At 37.4% G+C, this 19,715-nt stretch overlaps 1 protein-coding gene across 2 annotated transcripts in view; it reads right to left on the bottom strand.

Annotated features, from left to right (window-relative positions):
* The window catches only part of Ccdc192 (coiled-coil domain containing 192), a 191,726-nt gene that overhangs the window by 49,082 nt on the left and 122,929 nt on the right, over positions 1–19,715 (bottom strand). For both annotated transcript variants that reach the window (XM_076855913.1, XM_076855912.1), the window contains exon 6: positions 15,045–15,177. In XM_076855913.1, coding sequence (XP_076712028.1) covers positions 15,045–15,177 — 133 coding nt within the window. The remainder of the gene's footprint in view (positions 1–15,044; positions 15,178–19,715) is intronic.

Raw genomic sequence — 19,715 nt, 5'->3', positions numbered from 1 at the left:
CTATAATGGGAATTCATTCTAAGTCCACATAGATTGTTTTAAGGCATTTAGATATTTCATCTACATCTGAACTAATGTCAGCATTTTAGATACTAAATTAATTTTTATATAAATTTAGCAATAATCTCATCTGTATTTTTCTGTCCTGCTAGATCCATTCAAGAATTCATCTTTCTGATATAATAAGAATTACCTGGTAACAAAACAACAAACAACAGCCTTGTAGTTATCACAGGATTGTCTATTTAGAGACAATATATTTCTATGATGTTCGTATCTAATTTGGGGTCTTTCTCTTGCTGTTCCAAAAATGTAATGCCATCATATAATTGTGCAACTTAATTTTTATATAAAGAATTTGAACTTTAAATCTTTAATAATTGCTGTGATCAACATTCTTTATAGCCTCTTGGCTTGTTCAGCCTTAGTGATTTGCACATCTTTAATTCCTACTCCTGATAAGAATGCTCTGTTGAAAACCCAACATTTGTTGATAGTCTTCTTTATGCAAGGCAATATAGCTCTGAGTACTGTGGGAGGATACAAATATGCTAAAGATGTAATTCATACCCTGAAAGAGTTTATGGTTCAATATGGACAAAGTGGAAAAAGACAATGAGTGGTAAGATAAATTCAAAGATGATAAATGACATTACAAGAGCATATGCAAGAGCTTCAGGAGATCTGAACATCTGGCATTTCACCTGGACTTGAATATCAGGGAAATTTTAAACAGGGACACAGGGAATTTGGGGAGAATATTCTAGACAAAAGGAACGAAGCAAAGTTTGACATGACTTGGTCCATTCTTTTTTAATTTTCCTCTGTATCTAGCCTCTTCCTATATCTATATCTTAATGTGTTTAGCTCATATTCATCATTTAAGAATTATTTAAGAGTTGGGTGCAATGACTCATGCCTGTAATCTGATCACTCAGGAGACTGAGGCAGGAGGATCAAAAATCTGAGGCTAGCATCAACAACTTAGCAAGACCTTGTCTCAAAATAAAAAAAAATTTATAAAAATGAACAGGGTTGGGGTTGGATGTAGCTCAGAAGTAGAGCACTTATCTAGCATGGTAGGGGTTCAATCCCCAGTATTGAAGAAAAAAAAAGTTATTTAGGGGCGACATCTTTCAGAAATCCTCCTCCATTCAGTATGTAATGACATCTAATCCAGTTTGAGATTGTTGATTGGAATTGTTACTTTTTTTTTACAAGTTAGAAGTTTAAGAATCATCCTGGTTGCTTTCATCTCTGTATCCCCACATCTAATACATGACTAAATCTTTCAATATTTTCTGAAATAAAGATGAAATCCATTTAGGAAAGCAAAATATGGTTTGGGAGTGGAAAATTGTTCAGTCATAAAAATGAAATCCTAACACACACTACAACCTGAAAGGACCTTGAGCAAAAGAAGCCAGAGACAAAAAATAAAGATTATATAATTCCACTTATATGAAATACATAGACTAGAAACATTCATAGAGAGAAAGCAGAATAGTGACTACTTGAGCTGGGAGGAAGAGGAAATAATTGCTTAATGGGCATGATGTTTTTGTTGGGGAGGATGAAAAGTTCTGTCTAACCATAGAAGTAATGGTTACACAACATTGTGAAATGTATTTAATGCCACTGAATTGGATGCCTACAAATGGTTAGAATGATAAATATTATGTATATTTTACTACATTAAAAGATGTTCTAATTTTTTAAAATTAAATCCTATAATTCAATTTATTTCCCAAGTCCAAGACACTGGACTAATGAAATACTCACATTTGATCTAGTCTCCACCTATCTTTACATCTACATCTTTCCCCTTTATTTATTTTGCTTCAGGGATATTATATTTCTGAGTGTTACTGTTATGCACCAAACTATTACCCTAAATAGTTTTATACTTGATATTTCCTTGAGGATACACTTCCTTGCCTTACATGCAACTCCTTAAAATACATGTTTCACCTGAAATATCATCTCCATCTTAAAGAGGGTTTTGCAGACCTAAATCATCAATGTGTTCTCCACTTCTATTTCAGCTTATTATTTTGTTTCATAGAATTATTATTTTTTAATTAATTTTTATTGTAGGTTGTTCAAAACATTACATAGTTCTTGATAGATCATATTTCACACTTTGATTCAAGTGGGATATGAGCTCCCATTTTTACCCCATATACAGATTGCAGAATCACATCAGTTGCACAACCATTGATTTACATATTGCCATTCTGGTGTCTGTTGTATTCTGCTGCATTTCCTATATATTTATTTTATTCACTGCACTTATTCCAATCTGTAATTTTCTTCTTCTTCTCTTCCTTCTTTTTCCTCTTCCTCTTCCTCTTGTCCTTCTCCTCCTCCTTCTCCTCATTCTTTACCAATTTATTTATCTTGAACAACACACTGGATGATGATGTCATTGCTTGAAATGAGACCAGGTAGGGGAAGACTAACTTTGAAACCAGGATGGGGTAAAAGGTTAGAAAAACAAGAGGAAATATAAGTTAACCTACAAATATACGAACCTAGAAATCAGGAGTGGAAAGAGATACTATAAATACAAATGCAGGAATTATTTTATGATAGGTGACATTTAGAGCTATCAGAATTGATCAGATAATCCAGGGAAAATCTGGAAATGCAGAAGATAAGGATTCTGGACTAGGTAGTTCCTAAGAATCTTTTGAAATTCTATTGAGTAGGCTCAGTGAGCAAGACAGAGAAAGAGTAGAAAATAGGGAAGAAGACATTTGACATAGGCCAGGAATAAAGATATGTCAAAAAGAAAGGGCTGTATGATTCTATGAACCAAGTAAGATGAGCACAGAAAGTTTACATTGGGTTTGACATCATGAAGATTGTTGGGACCTTAGATTAAAGCACTTTTAGTTGAATATTGTCATCTCAAGAGGGTGGAAAAATTAGACTGTGATAGATTAAATGAAGGAGATAAATGAGAAATCAGTCTATTTCAATCCAGTATAGAAGAATCAGTAATATTTCAAACCAGTCCCTGGATTTGATAATCTTCTTAAACTTGAGGGCCAGTAACTGTGCTAGTGATCCTGTGGATATCACTGGCAATCTGAAAGTACAATCTGTTCCCTGGTAAGTCTGCTACTTGAATGGCTTTAAATTTTCTGATTTCATAAGTAAATTCACTTCATCACCTCATAATTAATAAACGCATTAGGCAAGAGTACATTAGAAAGAATCCCATTAAGTTTTATTCAATATCCATCTAATATTTCATGACCATCAAGCATTGGTCACTGTGCTAGGCTGAGGGTAACAAAGAAAGATAAGACATTATCTCTGTTTGTCTTCAAGAAATCTACAGTCTTCTGGTAAAGACAGGCAAGGAAAGAGAATAGATGTGACTGTGGTGTGTACAAGTTTATGGACACACGATTCAGGAGAAGGCCAGAAAAAGGATGAAAAGGTGCTGGTGGTGATGGAGGTAATCACAAAATGCTTCCTTGAAGACAGCCCTGAAGGCAAAGGGGTAGGAGTTGGAGTTAGGGGTAAAGGATGAAGGGATCTAAGAAAGAAGAATACCTGACATGGAGCCTTCAGGCACCAAGCAGAGGGGCACTTTGGGCAAAATTCCTATTGTATGTGACAGAAGCAACTAACATCACATTTCAATTTTTACTCATTTCATGTGGATTTCATTTCTTTACTAATTTTGTTTTTTTTTCCCAAGTTTTCTTGAATTTCAATCAAGATTGTTTTTCTATTTCTCAATCCTCAATAAGCACTAAATACTATTTATGCAATGGATGCATGTAATAAATCTGGGAATGATACAAATAAAATTTCACCAGGACAGGAATATGAATGTGAAATTGCTCATTTAAAAAAAAGGGCCAGGGTATTTACTTATACCTTAGATTAAATCAGACAAAAGGAAGGCTGATGTCACTGAAGCAATAAATGTTTAGTAGGTCTATCAATTTTCTTCAGTAATGTTTCCAAAGAACTTAAGCCATTTTATATGATGTAAATAAGAGTGTTCATCAACATGTGCTCAAAGTGAAGGAAAGAAAGAAAACCTCAAACGAGGGGCTGGACTGGGGCTCAGTGGTAGCACCCTTGCCTGGCATGGGTGAGGGACTGTGTTTGATTCTCCACACCACATATAAATAAATACAAATAAAAGTCCATCAACAAATAAAAAAATTAAGGAAAAAATCCTCAAACAAATTTCCATTTCCTAGAGATTTTATTCTAAAAAGAATTTTCACTTTTTTCCTTTTTGGTGGTGGTTCTGGAGGTGGTGTATAGGGTCTTACACTTAGGTACATCCCCAGTCTCTTATTTTGTCTTGAAATAGGGTCTTGCCTAGGCTGGTTTCAAACTTGGGATTCTCCTGCTTCATTCTTGGGAGCAGCTGGGATTACAGGAGTGCCACACTATAAATTCTTGTATCTTAATATTGCCTTATTGACAAACAAATTAAGGTACTTTATTTTGTTTGCCAATGTTTTCACAAACATTTCTTTATTTAGAACCCACAAGATCTGCTAAATAAATTACTTCCCTTTGGCTTTAGATCAAAAGCAACCTCCAAAGAAATGCATCAGATTCAATTATTGACTCTTAGGACTCATGTGGAAAAGTTATGACTATTAAAAAAAGATTATTCACTTGTATTAGAAAATTTTGTTTATAGCATAAAAATAGAAGGTCTGGTACTGATATTTTTCTCTTCTGATTCAATTAATAAAAGATAAGTACTGACTTTCACATTCAGAGCAGTCAGCTCAGCATTTCCCTCAATGCCTTTGACCTTCTCCTAGATTTGTGGAGTTGATTACATTCTACTAACCTTTGCTTCTAAGAACCCAAGACACTTAGCAGCTAATATCCACAAATGAGATCATTTAAATAAACTCAGCATTTCCATTCTCTTGTGCAATCCTATTTGAACTATAACCACAGTGATAACATACCTAGACTTCTAGAACATGGTTATCATTTCAAATATTTTTGAGCATGAGTGTAAATTTATATGTCAAAAGTTAGCATCAGCTAGTGTCTTGACTTAGTTCTAATGTATGATAACTAAAGATACATGATATATTAAAGCTTAGAAATGAAAAACATATTTTAAAAATTTAATTATTTTTTGAGATGGGGATCTCATTATGTTGCCTGGGATAGCCTCAAACTTCTTATCTGAAGGGATTCTTCCTAAGTAGCTAGGACTACAGTTCCATGTCATTCTTTCTGGCTGAAAAAAAATATATTTTAAAAGAGTTCTCATTTAAAAGCTACAGTTAATCTTTTAAAAATAGTAAATACAAATTGTATATGAACTAATCAACATTAAATATAATTTAAAATGAATAGTGTCTGGTAGTGGCATGCCCTACACAAATAAAATAAAAGCATATTGAAAATTAACTACATTTTTATAGAAGTTTACTTAATGACCTGGGATAAGGCCAGAGGTTTTGGCATTCATTCAGATTCAGAAAGACCTATTTGCCCTGAAGAGCCATCAAAGTTATTTCTCTGGTCAGCTGGGAAAAGGGGACGGAAGTAGGTATTTGTCACAGAGGTCAATGTACTGTCTGGACTAAAATTAAGGGTGACACTCTTACTTGACGTCTGAATCCAATTATAGACAGTTAATGTGATTAAAAAAAAATTGCCACCATATTCCCTGCCGCAGTCTGGCTGGGCACAAATCACGAGCCACTCACAGCTTTGTAGATTCAAACAGCAATTCTTTATTCCCGATCTCACACCGGCCGTCTATAAACACGTTCTGGGAAATCCACGTTCTCTGCCCAAATCCACCTTCTCTGCCTCCCCAAAACTCTCTGAATCCCGGGAGAGACTCAAGGGGAACTCAGGCAGCAGGATATGCCCTATTCCCAGAAGGAATAATCTTAAACCTGGAACCGCCCTAAACCCGGATTGTCCTAAACCGGAACGCCCTAAACCTGGATCCGCCCTGGTCCTTGAGCAAGGTCACCTTACATGCAATGTCACTGCAAAATGTCCAAGGCAGGTCCATTTTACCAGGAGTCCTTCCTGTAACCAACATGGGGTACGCTGGCAAGGAAATTGTCATATCTACTTGGCTAATGGCTCTCAGCAATTCCCTTATGTATTTAGGAAATTTTCTAAGAGTTAGGTAATATAGGGATTCTCCTGAACTAAGATAAAAAGTTTTACCCTATTAACCTGTCTTATAAGAACTTGTTCTGTTTTTAAGGACTCCAGAATTCTTGTTTACTTCCATTTGAGAGTATATATGCATGTCTTGCATCCTCTCTTCTTGGCCTCAGAAATTTACCTTCTGAGTTATAACTGATTATTTTATAATAGTACAAGTTCAGTTTGTGGCTGGGGACCCCTCCCTTCTTTGTTTACTAGGTTCTGTTTATAATTCTGTAGATGATGAAGAGGGAGGTCTCCTTCCTCATTTACCAGGAATGGCCACAGGAAACAGTGGTTCCGGAACCTGTCTGACCACATGGAGCAGATGTTCCAATGGTGTGCCCAGAAGGTGATGGCTGCAGTGTGGACATCTCAGCCACTAATTGTGAGATCAAAGACATCAATGAAAGTTCCTTCAGTCGAGTGGAAACAGTTTCAGTCTTGCAGGCCCCATTTATCCTGTTAGCAGGAAGTAACACACTTCTCTGGGATCCAGTTGCACAGTAAGCAACTAAGGAACTCTGCTGCTTGTCCTACCTTTCTTCTCCTTTTCCTTCCTTTCCATGTGGTGTGGGGAATGAAACCCATGGCCTCAGGTGTGCTAGGCAAGCACTTACCACCAAGCTATGTTCCCAGTCCCCCATTTCTTCTTTATTACTTTTTAGTTATATGCTCTTTTACAAATGTCAAATTGTGGCTTTATTTGATTTACAAAGTTAGAGGTACAGGAAGATAATCCAGTCTAAGCCTGCGTATCTTAAAAAATAAAAACACAAAAGCAAAAAATAACAAGACAAAAACAAACAAAAACCTCTTTCAGACTATCACAATATATATAAGGATATATATCTAGTGAATATTTAAGAGTGTATATCTATGGGGCTGGAGCTGTGGCTCAGTGGTAGAGTGCTCACCTAGTATGTGTGAGGCCCTGGGTTCGATCCTCAGCATCACATTAAGATAAATAAGTAAATGTATTCAGCTACAACTAAAAAAATATATTTTTTTTAAAAAAATGTATATCTATCACTCTTCCACAGGCCAGGAATGTCTTGTGACTTCAAAGGTCTCTGATTTGTCCAACAGAACCTATGCATCCTTTTAAAATTTGATTCGATGAGCTCATGTCCTACAAAAGTACACAGTCTTTCTTCCAAATTTATCCATATGACCAGTGTAGCTGCTCTCTAACATCAACCACCTATCAGGAAACTTCAAATCGTTAAATAAAATGTAGAGAAGTTCCTGAGGAGCTGCAGGAGAGAACACCATTCACTTTTTGCACTTTGTCAACAAGAGATTTATACCAAAGACAGCTGGCTGACAATTGTTTAAAACTCCAAAGTCTCCAATTCAGCTTATGTTTACAAATAAATGTCCATCTGCTGATGTTTAACAAAGGAGTGCACAAGACTGCTCTGCAAATATCCTGGAAGGAAGCATCTTCCTCTTCAGCTGGTCTGGGATGTTTAGCAGCATTCCCAAGCAGCACACTCTTCTGGTGATCATAGCAGTCTCTATGGTTAAATAGGAAACCTTTGAAATTGATCAAATTCCCTTTCCCATGTGCCTTGTCTGACATTTAGCTGGTGCTTGCCCTTTCATCCAACCTCTCTGGATACAGAAGCCAAGCTTTTTTTTTTTTTTCCCTCTCTCTTTTTAAAAACCATTCCTAAGGGATGGACAGAAGGAAAGGAACACTATTTCCTGATAATGGTATAATTCCAAAATTAGTCTTACAAACAAAGAAGGGAGGGGACCTTGACATCACTGAATTCCCACAGCTGCCAGCTGGAAAATACTGGACCCCAACCAAAAATTGCAAAATGGATCTTCTTACCTTTTGTTAATCATAAAATAAATAGATTTCCAGATCTTTTGTAAAGAAAGGGCCTAGATAGGCAGTATGATAAAATAGTGAATGGGTTTCTACACTTTAATGAGGTTTAAAGAAAGCAGATCACAGGAGACAGGGAGAAGTACAGAAAGCTTTTCCATCTTCTTTTATCTGATCATATGCCCTGACCCTTGACCTCTGGCACATGGCCCAAGTGTGGTCCATGATAAACCCCACTGCCTTGGCCATAGTAATTGATCCAAGGGTAAGAATGTGATACAAATAGTGTCAATCAAATTCCTTCTCTGAGATTTGAATATGAAGTATGAAAAAAAAGTTCTGTTCCCCAGGGTTGGGTATGAATTAAAGCTCTTTGTTTGCAAACATTATAAACCCATGCTGACCACATTAAGAGAAAAAAAAGAATTTATGAGAAGACTATAAGCTAGCTTTTAGTATTGAAGGAAAATATTAATTAAAGGAAATTTCTCAAAAGAAGCTTTAGAGATACAGGTATCCCAGACCAACAGTTTCTTCCAGGTGCCAAATTCCAGGACAAATCAGTCCTAGTCTTTTTTTGCCCTTCTTCACTCAACTTAGTTCAAGGTTCAAGTTCCTGGCAAAGGACAGATGTGATTGGCTCAGCTAGTCATAAACATTCCCCTGAGCTAAGGGGAGAGGGGGGAACCAGGCCTTGATTGACAGTCCCAAAAGACTGCAGAGAATGGGAGAGGAGTCTTTTCCCAAAGGAAAATCATGATTCTGTTTCTAATAGAAGACTGAAGTGGTTCTGTACAGGCAGAAACAACATATGGTCACTATAGATTGAGAGCCAGGGCACCCTGGGGACACTGTCCTGATCTGTGCTTGTGGTAGACCAGATGGGGCCAAGAGGCAAAGAAGAGCCAAGTCTGGAAACCCCCTGGGGCTCAGCCTCCTTGCCAGCCTTAACTTTATTGCCAGCCTCAGTCACAAATAAATCCCTTCCTATCAAAACTAGTTTCATTTTGATTTCTGTCACTTGCAACCAACAAAGTCCTGATCATTGCCTACTTTTTAGAATGATGCTTTTCAGGCCTAGACTTCTCTGAAATATCTTTTTGAAAAGTAGAACCAGATTAAATTTGTGCATAGGCTACAGTCTCCAGCTGGAGGGAGCAATGGTTTCCTGGGATCGTCTGTGCAACAAATCTCTAAATTTTGCAGGGACTCCTGGAAGAATTCCTCAGCCTCGAGGGGACTTCTGAAATCAGTGAGAAACTTTGGTTTGGGATATGCTGGCTCTGTCTCAGGAAAAGACAATCAGTGGACAAAGTAAGAGACAACCTGATAGGCAATCTTTGAATGCAACCCAAAGATTAAAATGTTAATTTAGAAAGCACACCTTGAAGTTATCACACCCATGCTCTCATTTTCCCTTGTTGTTAATTGGTAGGGTTTATTGGTCTAAATGTAAATTATTTCACTCTGGAGTAGCTTCTGCATCTGAAGACTCTGTGGTAGTATCAGCTTTTTTTTTTTTTTTTTTAAGTATTTTCTGTAACTGGCAGGATAATGATTCCTCTGGAGAGAGAAATCTTCATCTTTAATTTTCCTTGTCTTATAATTTTTCTGTCAAGGCAATGTCATCTTTGGTAACGGGGGCGGGCACAGTTTGCCTGTTTGTGATTTTGACTACACATCATACTGAGTCCTGTGCAATCTGATGACATGGGTAAGTGAACATACTTTTTGATAAGGTCCCAGCAATTCAAACAGTGAGATCCCCAAACTGGTATTGTTACCTTCTTAGAAAACATTAGGTAGACTGGTAAAAGAAGTATCGGTGTTCAGTGGTAAAAGAAGGTTGCATTAGGACTATGAGTCAAGTAATTATTTCCTATTCTGGGGAATAAGAACCTTTTCAGGAACCATGCTGAAAAGACAGGGTGGTATTGTTAAAAACAACAACAACAACAACAACAACAACACAAAAATGGACCACTATTCAAAGCTGCCTTATTCCAATAAATGTAAAAATGAGCCCCTTCTATATGCTTGGAATTCTACCAAGTCAATATTTTATTTAAGCCCAATGTACTTTCTTTAAAATACACTTGACAGAGCTGGGGGTAGTGGCACATGCCTGTAAATCCCAGCAGCTCAGAAAGCTGAGACAGGAGGATCACAAGTTCAAAGCCAGCCTCAGCAACTTAGTGAGGCGCTAAGGAACTTAGTGAGAACCTATCTCTAAATAAAAAATAAAAGGGCTGGGAATGTGGCTCAGTGGTTGAGTGGCCCTGGGTTCAATCCCTGGTACAAAAAAAAAAAAAAAAAAAGCCATTACTTAAAAAAAATACACTTCTTACTCATTAAAATATACAAGTGATAGGGTGGTTAGTCATTACATCTTAGAATTTGTTTTAATCACTGTTGGTTTGTTTATAATTGAGATTAAAATTCGCGTCTCAGAGTTCACAATTTTAATTGTTTAAAAGTGATTTTCTGTATTAACAATGTTGAGCAACCGTTACCATATCTAATTCCAGGATATTTTCATCAGCCCCAAATCTCCATTTCCTTAACACCTAGTTGCAACAGAAGCTTTGGTCTGGAAGAAGTTTGGAGGAGGAGAGGTAAATAGAATACTCAAGGGAGAGAAGGCTTGGGCCAAGTGCCTAAGAGTGAGCATCATGGTAAAAAAATACCCTTTAAAATATTGTTTAGAGTTTAGCTCTGGAGTGGTGGCAAAAAGATATCACCTGACTTTCTGAAGTATCTAAGAAAGTAATAGATTCTTAAAATTAATGGGGTAAGTTGTCTAGTGTTTAAAAGTACTCTTATGTCACTGAAGATCACTGAAGATCACCATTACAAGCTGTCCCTCTCCCCCAGCCCAGAGCATGGTTGGCACTATTTGGACATTGAGTCATAGGTGCATTTGCCCTGGGACATAATAGGGCTACCTGGGCCATGTTGCCTTAATGGGAGTAAAACCAAGAGATGACTGAAGAGTTGACATGACTTTTATTAGGACAATGAAAACAGGCAAGTGGGGGCTAGATATTTTATTTGGTATATTACAATATTATTTGGTCCATATTAAAATAATTAAAAAATTAAAAGAGAACAAAATCCTGAGGGGTGTATTTCCTTGAGTAGTAACTTGAAATCTATATTCTGATCAAAGATAGGAAGGAGATTGCACCAGAACAAGACTACTCATGCATCAATAGCAGGACTAGTAAAGCCTTTTTCTAAGTGACTTTGTTCTGCTAAAAAAAGGAAGCAGAATTAGTCCTGAAACTTAACATTAGTTTCCTGTGTACTGATATATATCAAAAGGTAGACTCCGACTTCAAAAAGAAGTGCAAGCTGGGTGCAGTGGCACATGCCTGTAATCCCAGCAGCTAGGGAGGCTGAGCCAGAAGGATTGCAAGTTCAAAGCCAGCCTCAGCAACTCAAGGAGGCTAAAAGCAACTAGTGAGAACCTGTTGCAAAAAAAAAAAAAAAAAAAAAAAGCGGGGTGGGTGGGAATGTGGCTCAGGCTCAGTAGTTAAGCGCCCCTGGGTTCAATCCCTGGTAACCCTTTGCAACCCTCCAAAAAGGAGTGCAATAGGTATTTCATTGATTTCTGCTAGTAAATAAAGCTGTAAACACTTCAGGTGCAGACTTTGGAAATGACAGGAGGAATCTCCCTTGAGTTGTGATTATTCACACAAAGTAAAATCAACAAACAACACTCAGGCTGTAGGTTTCCTTTTGCTTTAGTTTTATAATAAAGGTGTTTTTCTTCTCAGCTGAATTTTCCATGGATTTAAATAATTTATTAAATAATTTATTTTCTTGGAAGTAATTTAAGCACATAACTAATAAAATAGTTTACTGTGTTTATGTTTTTAAAAAACTGGCTAGCTGGCTCCTTTATCAGTTTGAATATGAATATACTTAAAAATATTCCTGATATTCTGAAACATTCCTCTGATCAGAAGAGCTGAACGGCAACCTATAAACTGTTTAGAAAATGAACCAAACATGGAAAAATTGCACATTTGGGTAAAAGAGGATTCTAATTTATTTGGAAATATGAATTTGCTTGTTAGAATTGCAAACATCAGATCATAACTACAATAGAGAAGTAACTGTTAATCCAGGTTAACATGACATATGAGTTATAATCAATGTTTTTTTCCCCTTCTTGCAATTTGTTATAATAAGCCAGACCTTCAAAATAGTTGACCATGATATCACTTGAGGGAGGCCAAAAGGGGTCTCTCTTTCCCAAATGGCTCACAGTCTTCTATTTTGGAGTCTAAAATTATACCACTAGAGATTTATTTCTTGGATGCTGAAGGCCTTTTGTTCATTGACCAGAAATTTACTTTAAAGTGCTAGTTCCCTTGTGATGGTGATTCATTACTATTACTTTAAGTTTTAACTTGTTGGCTAGCTGACAATGCATTGGAAACATGGCTTTCGTTTTTCTTCTTCTTGGTTATGGGATTTTTCTTCCTTTAAGGAAGTGGTTTTCTGCCATCCAGTTCTGTGCTTCTGGTGTGAGGGGCCACTAAGAACATTCTCTTTCCCACCCTTCTTTTTCTCTACCCTGCCACCCAGTGCAGGATGCATGACCAAAGCTTGTCCAACAATGTTCCCCATCCCTGATCACAAAATTTGGTTTATATCCCAGGATGAATACCGACACCCTGAATCTGCAGGACTCTGAAGCTAATAGCATGCCCTTTCTTGGTTTGCTTACTTGTGCCAATAAATCAACCTTTCTCCTTAAGCTATTATGACTGGGGCACCTGGCCTTTGCAAACAGAGTCTGAGAACCCAGAACAAACATTTTATAAAAGGACACAAAATAACTAAGGGAGAGATGGTGTTTTAGGTCCAAAAATATTTGTGTGAGGGTGAGTTGGCCTGTATTGTTCTAGGGTAAATAAGGGTTATTTATCTTAAGTGTTAGAGGCTTTATTTTGAATTGAATTGAGAGGAAGGGCAAGGTGACCAAGGTGTCTGAGATGGCCAGTTAATATCACTCTGGGATCATAATGACCTTGATAATCTCTTGGACTATTGAATTTAAGGTGAGGTTTCACAGGGCTGACAGGAGAGTAAAAATGTGAAAAATATTTGATTTAAAATATTAGTACCCCTTGTTGGTGCAATTCAATTCAGTTTCTCCATCAGTAAGAGAAGCAGCATAGCTCCAAAAGGAAGGGCACCATTTTGATCCAATGGACCTTAGAATAACTGTTTAGATTTAATTTTATTTATATCCATTTATAAGTATGCAATAACTACCCCCTTACTAGTAGTTTTGTTTTTAAATAAAAATACTGAGAAAAAAGTTATCTAAGAAAGATGGGATTTATTATTTTCTGCCTCCCCCAAACCATTTACATGTTAGTATCATTTAAATTTTGACTTATTCAAATACCTGAGAGACCAAATGGCACTAGACCATGAATGATATTTTTACCTAAATAAGTGTAATTAGAATTAGATGCCCTGCAATAATATTTTTTGCACTAAGTTTAAAATGGAGTTGAGAAGTCAAAAGCTTCTCTCAAATAAGCTGGAGAACTACCTCCAATGTGTTCCATGATTGTCATCAGCTTCTCCCCAAGCAACCAATGGAAAATCTAGCCCGTGGATTCCTTAGATCTTTAAATTGGTAACATTTTCTAGTGGGTTTTTATTTGTTTAGTTTTCATGGTTGTAAAGGCAACATTATAAACTGCTTTTATATTATTTTGTTAAAAGAAAAAGTTGAAAAGAAAGAAAAAAGTTGACCTTTGGCAGGTGTTTCAAGGTGAAAGTATAAGATGCCATTTGAACCCTAGGAAAGTGCTATTGGAAACTGAAAATACAAACCAAGTTTGTACGTGAAGTTTCACCATGTGGTCAGGATTCTGGGAGTGTCCCTTTCTGAAGCCACCACATCGCCTACTTCTTCCTCCTCCACTTGTTTCCAAGTTGCTCCTCTTTTTCCAGAATTATTTATGAGTAAGAAAGGAAGCCAGAGTAAGAACAATGACATGTTCCTGGCTTTGCAAGAGTGGCACACTTCAAAGGAAGACATTTATTTTAGGGAACTAAGTCTTTGCAGGAGATCAACAGGCAGAAGTGAAGTTTGTTATTGCTGCTACATAGCAGACAAAACGTCCTCAGCCTATCAAAGCTGGAAACCTCCCCTGGTGTAGGAAAAGTCACTGCTTTGGTGCTGACTACTCAAGTATTGCCTGTCTGGGTCTAACCTGGGCAAGTTAATGAATATATCTGAGCCCCCCGACTTATTCTGGTGGAATCCATGAGTACACTTACCTCAGAAATTATTCTGAGAATTAAGTAGATACTTACACATCTTGCTTAGCAAAATGCCTGGCACATAGTGTGAAATATTAACTCCTATTATCAGTAATGACAACCTGTGTTTTTTCCCCTAATGTGTATTTATAGCCTCTTAGTAGAAGTAGTATTTTTTAAAAAATTGAAACTAATGTTGCTATTCAAAAAAAAATTTTTTTAAACTATCCAGATTTCACCCTAACCAGCCTTCCCTGCTGGTTTTCTGCTTCATTTGTCTGCTGTTAAAAAAGACTCTCCTCCCTTCCTTGCGCTGTCTTAGCGTGCCAGCCTGTGCGCTCAGACAGGCTCCTGGACCTACTCCAGAGCCCTGTTCCTCAAGGTGTCAGGTCTTCCTTCTTAGGCACTGCCCTTTCCTCACAGTCACCCAGCTTATCCAATGACACTTCACAGATCTATTTCAGGCCAGTTGTTCATTTTCAGAGACTTCCCCTTAATGAGCAGCTTATTCATTCTCTGCTTCTCTAAAGTGAAAGCAAACCCAGCCCAGAGTTAGTAGCTCACGTGCCATCTCTGTTCATTCCTAACAGAGGTCAGGCCAGGCCAGTATGCTGCTGAGCCAGGACGCTGCCAGGCACAGTGGCCTTGCTTTTTGCTTGGTTGCCAATGAAACCATAGGCATCACCCAAGATGAGGGGCCAGGGTGCAATTGTCACGTGGTAATACTGACCTCTAGGGGCTGGCTTTCCTTCACAGAGCATCTTTATCTTCTCATTGAGTTCCATGATTGTGAAGGCAGCCTCTTGCTTAGCTGTTGCCAAATCAGTTTTTAGTTTTTTCATTTTCTTTTTGTGCTTTAGTTTCTTAAAAAAAAAAAAAAAAAAGAGTTTCCATCACTAGAGACAGATGCATCAAAGGAATCAAAGAAACTAATGATGTATGAACAAACATTGCCTTTGAAGCCCTGCTTAGATGAAATGCTCCCTGTTTATGTAGATTGAGTACTGCTAGAGGTCTGTGACACAAGGCACATATGCTACCGTCAGAATCTTTGAGTTCCCAGCAATAAAAGTCTACTCTCTACATTACGGGACCTTTCACCCTCTGGAAAGAGTTTTAATCTGGATCTGAGGATAGGTTGCTTATAATAGAGGCAATTAGAGAAGAACTTAAAGTTGCCAGTTAACATTTACCACTGAGGTGCTAATACCTAAAAGTATCAGGTTCTCCCTGCACCCAATCTGTCACAGACTCTTGTGAAATAACCAGAGCCTTGTTCTGAGTCATGTTTTCTGCAACAGTTGAATGTTATTTTTAAATAAACTCTAAAGCATATGGTGCTACTATGCAGTGATGGCATTTCCTATGTTATCTGTACATGGAAGGTGGTTAAGGGTAAGAATTGTTTTTAAGCAGTAGAGGATAGGAAAGCCTTGCTCTAAAACTGATTTTTAAGTCCAAACCTTTGGGAGAACTACATTAAGAAGTGGTTATATAACCAAAGGATTCACCTTGAGATTTTATGACTAGAGAACTCCTTTCATGGATTTCAAAGTAGGTTTAATTTGTCAAAGTTAGATTGATCTGCAACATTGGAGAAGCTGTCTGTTGTGACAAGTGTTGCATTTGTACATTTGTGTTGCTTTTGGGCAGCTGTCTTTTCACTGGGGATCTCACCTTGCCAAGTCTTTGTGGGCTGTTAATTAGGAAGTCCAGAGAATGAACAACGAACATTGCTTGTCAGACATAAATCTTGAGATAGAGAAAATAATGAAGAGCGCTTCTTTCCTGGCCTCTGAACACAGAGTTCTCAGAAGGCAGATAATCACTCTCATATTAGAGAATAAAGCCAGTAAAATTGATTTGCAAAGGTGGAGTTAGATAGACACGGACTTCACATTTTAAGGACAGGTTGTCGAGCTGGGGATGTAGCTCAGTGGTAGAGCGCTTGTCTGGCCTGTGTGAGGCCCTGGGTTCATCTTCAGCACCACACAAACACACACACACACACAAACCGAAAAACCAAACCAAAACAAAAAGACAGGTTTTCCTCCAGACCCAACACAGGATGGTCAGGACTTCACTAAATCTTAACTAATGCCATAAGCATGGTTAAAAGAGAATGTGTTCCTCAAAGGAATGGGGCTCAATGGATGTTTTTGAAGGAAGTTGGAAGGGTAGAATCTGATAGGGTTCACCCCTACAGTCCAGGTTAGAAGTGCACTCACTAGCCATGACCCCAGGGGCAGGTCTTCCCAGAAGTTCTACAGTGGTAGTTAGTGTCCCCAGCCTCATTTCATCATGAAGCCAGCTGTTGAAACATCAGCTGATGAGGTCTCTTCTTCCAGACCACCTGGACATTTGAGCTCCCCTCCTCTGAGTCTCTGCTTACTAAAAGTCTTCATAATTGGCCTTCCATGGCCATTAGTTCAAAGAGAGAGTAGGTTGATGAGGAAATATGCCTGGGCATTTAATAGCTGTACTTCGCATAGTAAATTATTAAATTCTCATGCTAATCCCTCTCTGATTAGCCTGTTCCTGAGGTCCTCATCCATCCCGTGCCTGCAACTATAAAAGCTATGAGACTCTGGCTGGTCATCAGTGATCTTCCCCATGCGATTCTAAGAATATTAGATATTCAAGAATTTTACATCTTTCTTTTGTCTCTTAGATCTTGGGGACAGAAAGTGGAAAGAAGAACACAAAAATGAAAATTGAGGAAAAGGAGGGAATAAAATAAAGTATGGTAAAGGGGATTCAGAAGGGAACATGAACCAAACGTTTCAAAAAAGAAATGATAACAACGTGCACGTTGGTGTGTGAGGATAAAGTATTCTGCTGCAAACAAGTGATATTGAAATGTATAAAAATGTAGGGTGGGTTGATGGACAGACAGAGAAAGGTAGAGATTTCAGAGATATTGAAGATAGTGCAATGTTCATTGTAGACTCTACTTGTTGAATATATGGGTGTTTGCTCTAAAATCAACATATCTTTCTGCTTAAAGTTTTTCATAATAAGATATGGGATGGAGAGAAGAATTAAATATCTATTTTCTTTACATCATCCCTTCTTTAATTCTTAATAGGTGATATTCATTTTCAAATCTTGTCATAAGTATTTATATGCAGGTAAAGTACGCATTAATAGTAAATTTTTTTTTTTAAATGCAACTTTGGTGATAATTGGTGGGATGTTACTAGGAACTGGCATGATGTCTATAACTAAGAAAAAGTCTTTATTTCCATTTTGACAGGATGACTTGACAGAATTCAGGAACCCAGAGTACAGCTACATTGCTTTTCAATACCAATTGAGAATTTCAACTCTTTTTGTTTGATTGTTTTTGTTTTTTGGTGCTAGTGAATGAATAGCTTCATGTATGCAAAACATGCATTATACCACTCAGCTATACCTCCAGTTCTTCAACTTTTTATTTTAGAACTTTAACTTAAAAAAATATCAAATTTTCATTCTAGGCACAGTGGCGCGCACGCCTGTAATCCTAATTAGGGCTCCTGAGGCTGAGACAGGAGGATCTTGAGTTCAAAGCCAGCCTCAGCAATGGCAAAGCACTAAGCAACTCAGTGAGACCCTGTCTCTAAATTTAAAAAAAAAAAAAAAAAAAAAAAAAAATATATATATATATATATATATATATATATATATATATATATATATACACACACACACAAATTAGGATTGGGGCTATGGCTCAGTAGTTGAGTACCCCTGAGTTCAATTCAAGGTATCCGCCCCCCCCCACCAAAAAAAAAATCAAATTTTCAGACTACCTTTTTGTCTTTTTTAAATGATAATTATGTGTTCTGTCTCCTCAAATTATATTTGTATGCTTGCCTTATGATCTAATAGGGAAACAACTTTTGGAGAAAACAGTATACCAGGCAGTCATGGCAGTTGACTTCAGTTATCTAAGGGACTATTTAGGAGGAAAGGAAGTTGAGTCAAGCAGTGTTGTTCTAGAGATACCACAGAGAACAATAGGTAGAAAACAGGAGGAGAGAGGATTTTGGCACAACATGAGAACACAGCCTCCAAGAATCAGAGCCACAGCCATAACAAGACAGGATGGATCCTGGCAGAGACCTGCTGCTCTGGAATGGTCAAGCAGAGGACACTGATGAACATCTTCAGGCAAGCCCAGAGTATCCTCTGGACCTGGAGTGAAGAGGTCGTTGGAAGTTGGCTCAACCCCAATTCTTCTCACTTCTGTCTTCCACTAGCCCCTCAAGGGGCACAGCACACATGTGAATAGAAACTTCTGCCTTCAAAGCCTTGACTGTTGGTACAGTTATCAGGGACACTTTAAAGATAATTCCGGTATTTATGAGAAATTGGATAAGAAGGCCTGTGGGTCTCTTACTATTCAAGAATAATGTGACTCAGAATTCACAGAATTTATTATTTAGCTATAGGAAAAGGAGGGGTCAGAAAATTAAATTTAAATAAAAAATTTAATAAGAGACCTAGATGTGGTTGCCTAATGTTTGTGAGGACCTTTTGATTATTCAGATATTTTTTTTTAAGAAATGGTTTAATATTTTGCTTTTTTTAAAAAAATTTCTTTTTCTTCTCTAGACAGAATGCTGTGTGCTATTAATTCATAGACTTCACCAAGCCCTTTGGGCAGTTCAAAAAATTCAATTTGCCAACATGTTTTTTATTAGTCATAGACATCAAATGATTTCAGCAATGATAATATTTTCCTTTGCTATTTTGGCGTTCGCTAGCCAGGCAACCCAAGTGTACTGGAACCTAATGGATTCTGTTATGGTCTCCTTAGTAACTAGGGACTCTCTTCAGTGATTACCAAGAGGATAGGAAGGCAATGTAGCTTGGAGGCAAATTCCTATTATCTTGTTTTTTTTTTTCCTACTTCTCCTACAGGGTAGAAAGAGGGAGGAAATCATGTATTTGTGTAATGTTTTGAAAAGGAAATATTTATCAGTATCATATTGCTGAATGGCTTACATTATACTAAGTCAATGAGAATCAGAAATAATCAGGGAGCTATTTATAGAAGAGTTTCAATGCAGAATTGCCAGCACTGTCTAACATTTCTGGGTATTTCCACACACTTTGACTCATGGCTTTGGATTATGAAGTTGAGCTTTGTCACTTACTGGTCATGAGAAATTGGGTCAGGCTGACATCTCCAGCTTTAGATTCCATGTCATAGGGTGTTTGGGGGCTCAAATGATAAAACATATAAATGATAACACCAGTGCTACGCTTAACGATATAATAATGTCTTTCCGTTTTTGTCATCATTCCTTGAATCACAAAAAAAGAGAACTTCAACCCTTCATCAAAACATGTATATTTTCTGACGGTGTTTTTAATCACACTTTACAGAAAATAGAATTTGTACTTATTGAAA

This window comes from Callospermophilus lateralis, chromosome 5 (genome assembly GCF_048772815.1).
Source record: "Callospermophilus lateralis isolate mCalLat2 chromosome 5, mCalLat2.hap1, whole genome shotgun sequence".
In the NCBI taxonomy this organism is placed as follows: domain Eukaryota; kingdom Metazoa; phylum Chordata; class Mammalia; order Rodentia; family Sciuridae; genus Callospermophilus; species Callospermophilus lateralis.
This window is presented reverse-complemented; position numbering and strand designations above follow the sequence as displayed.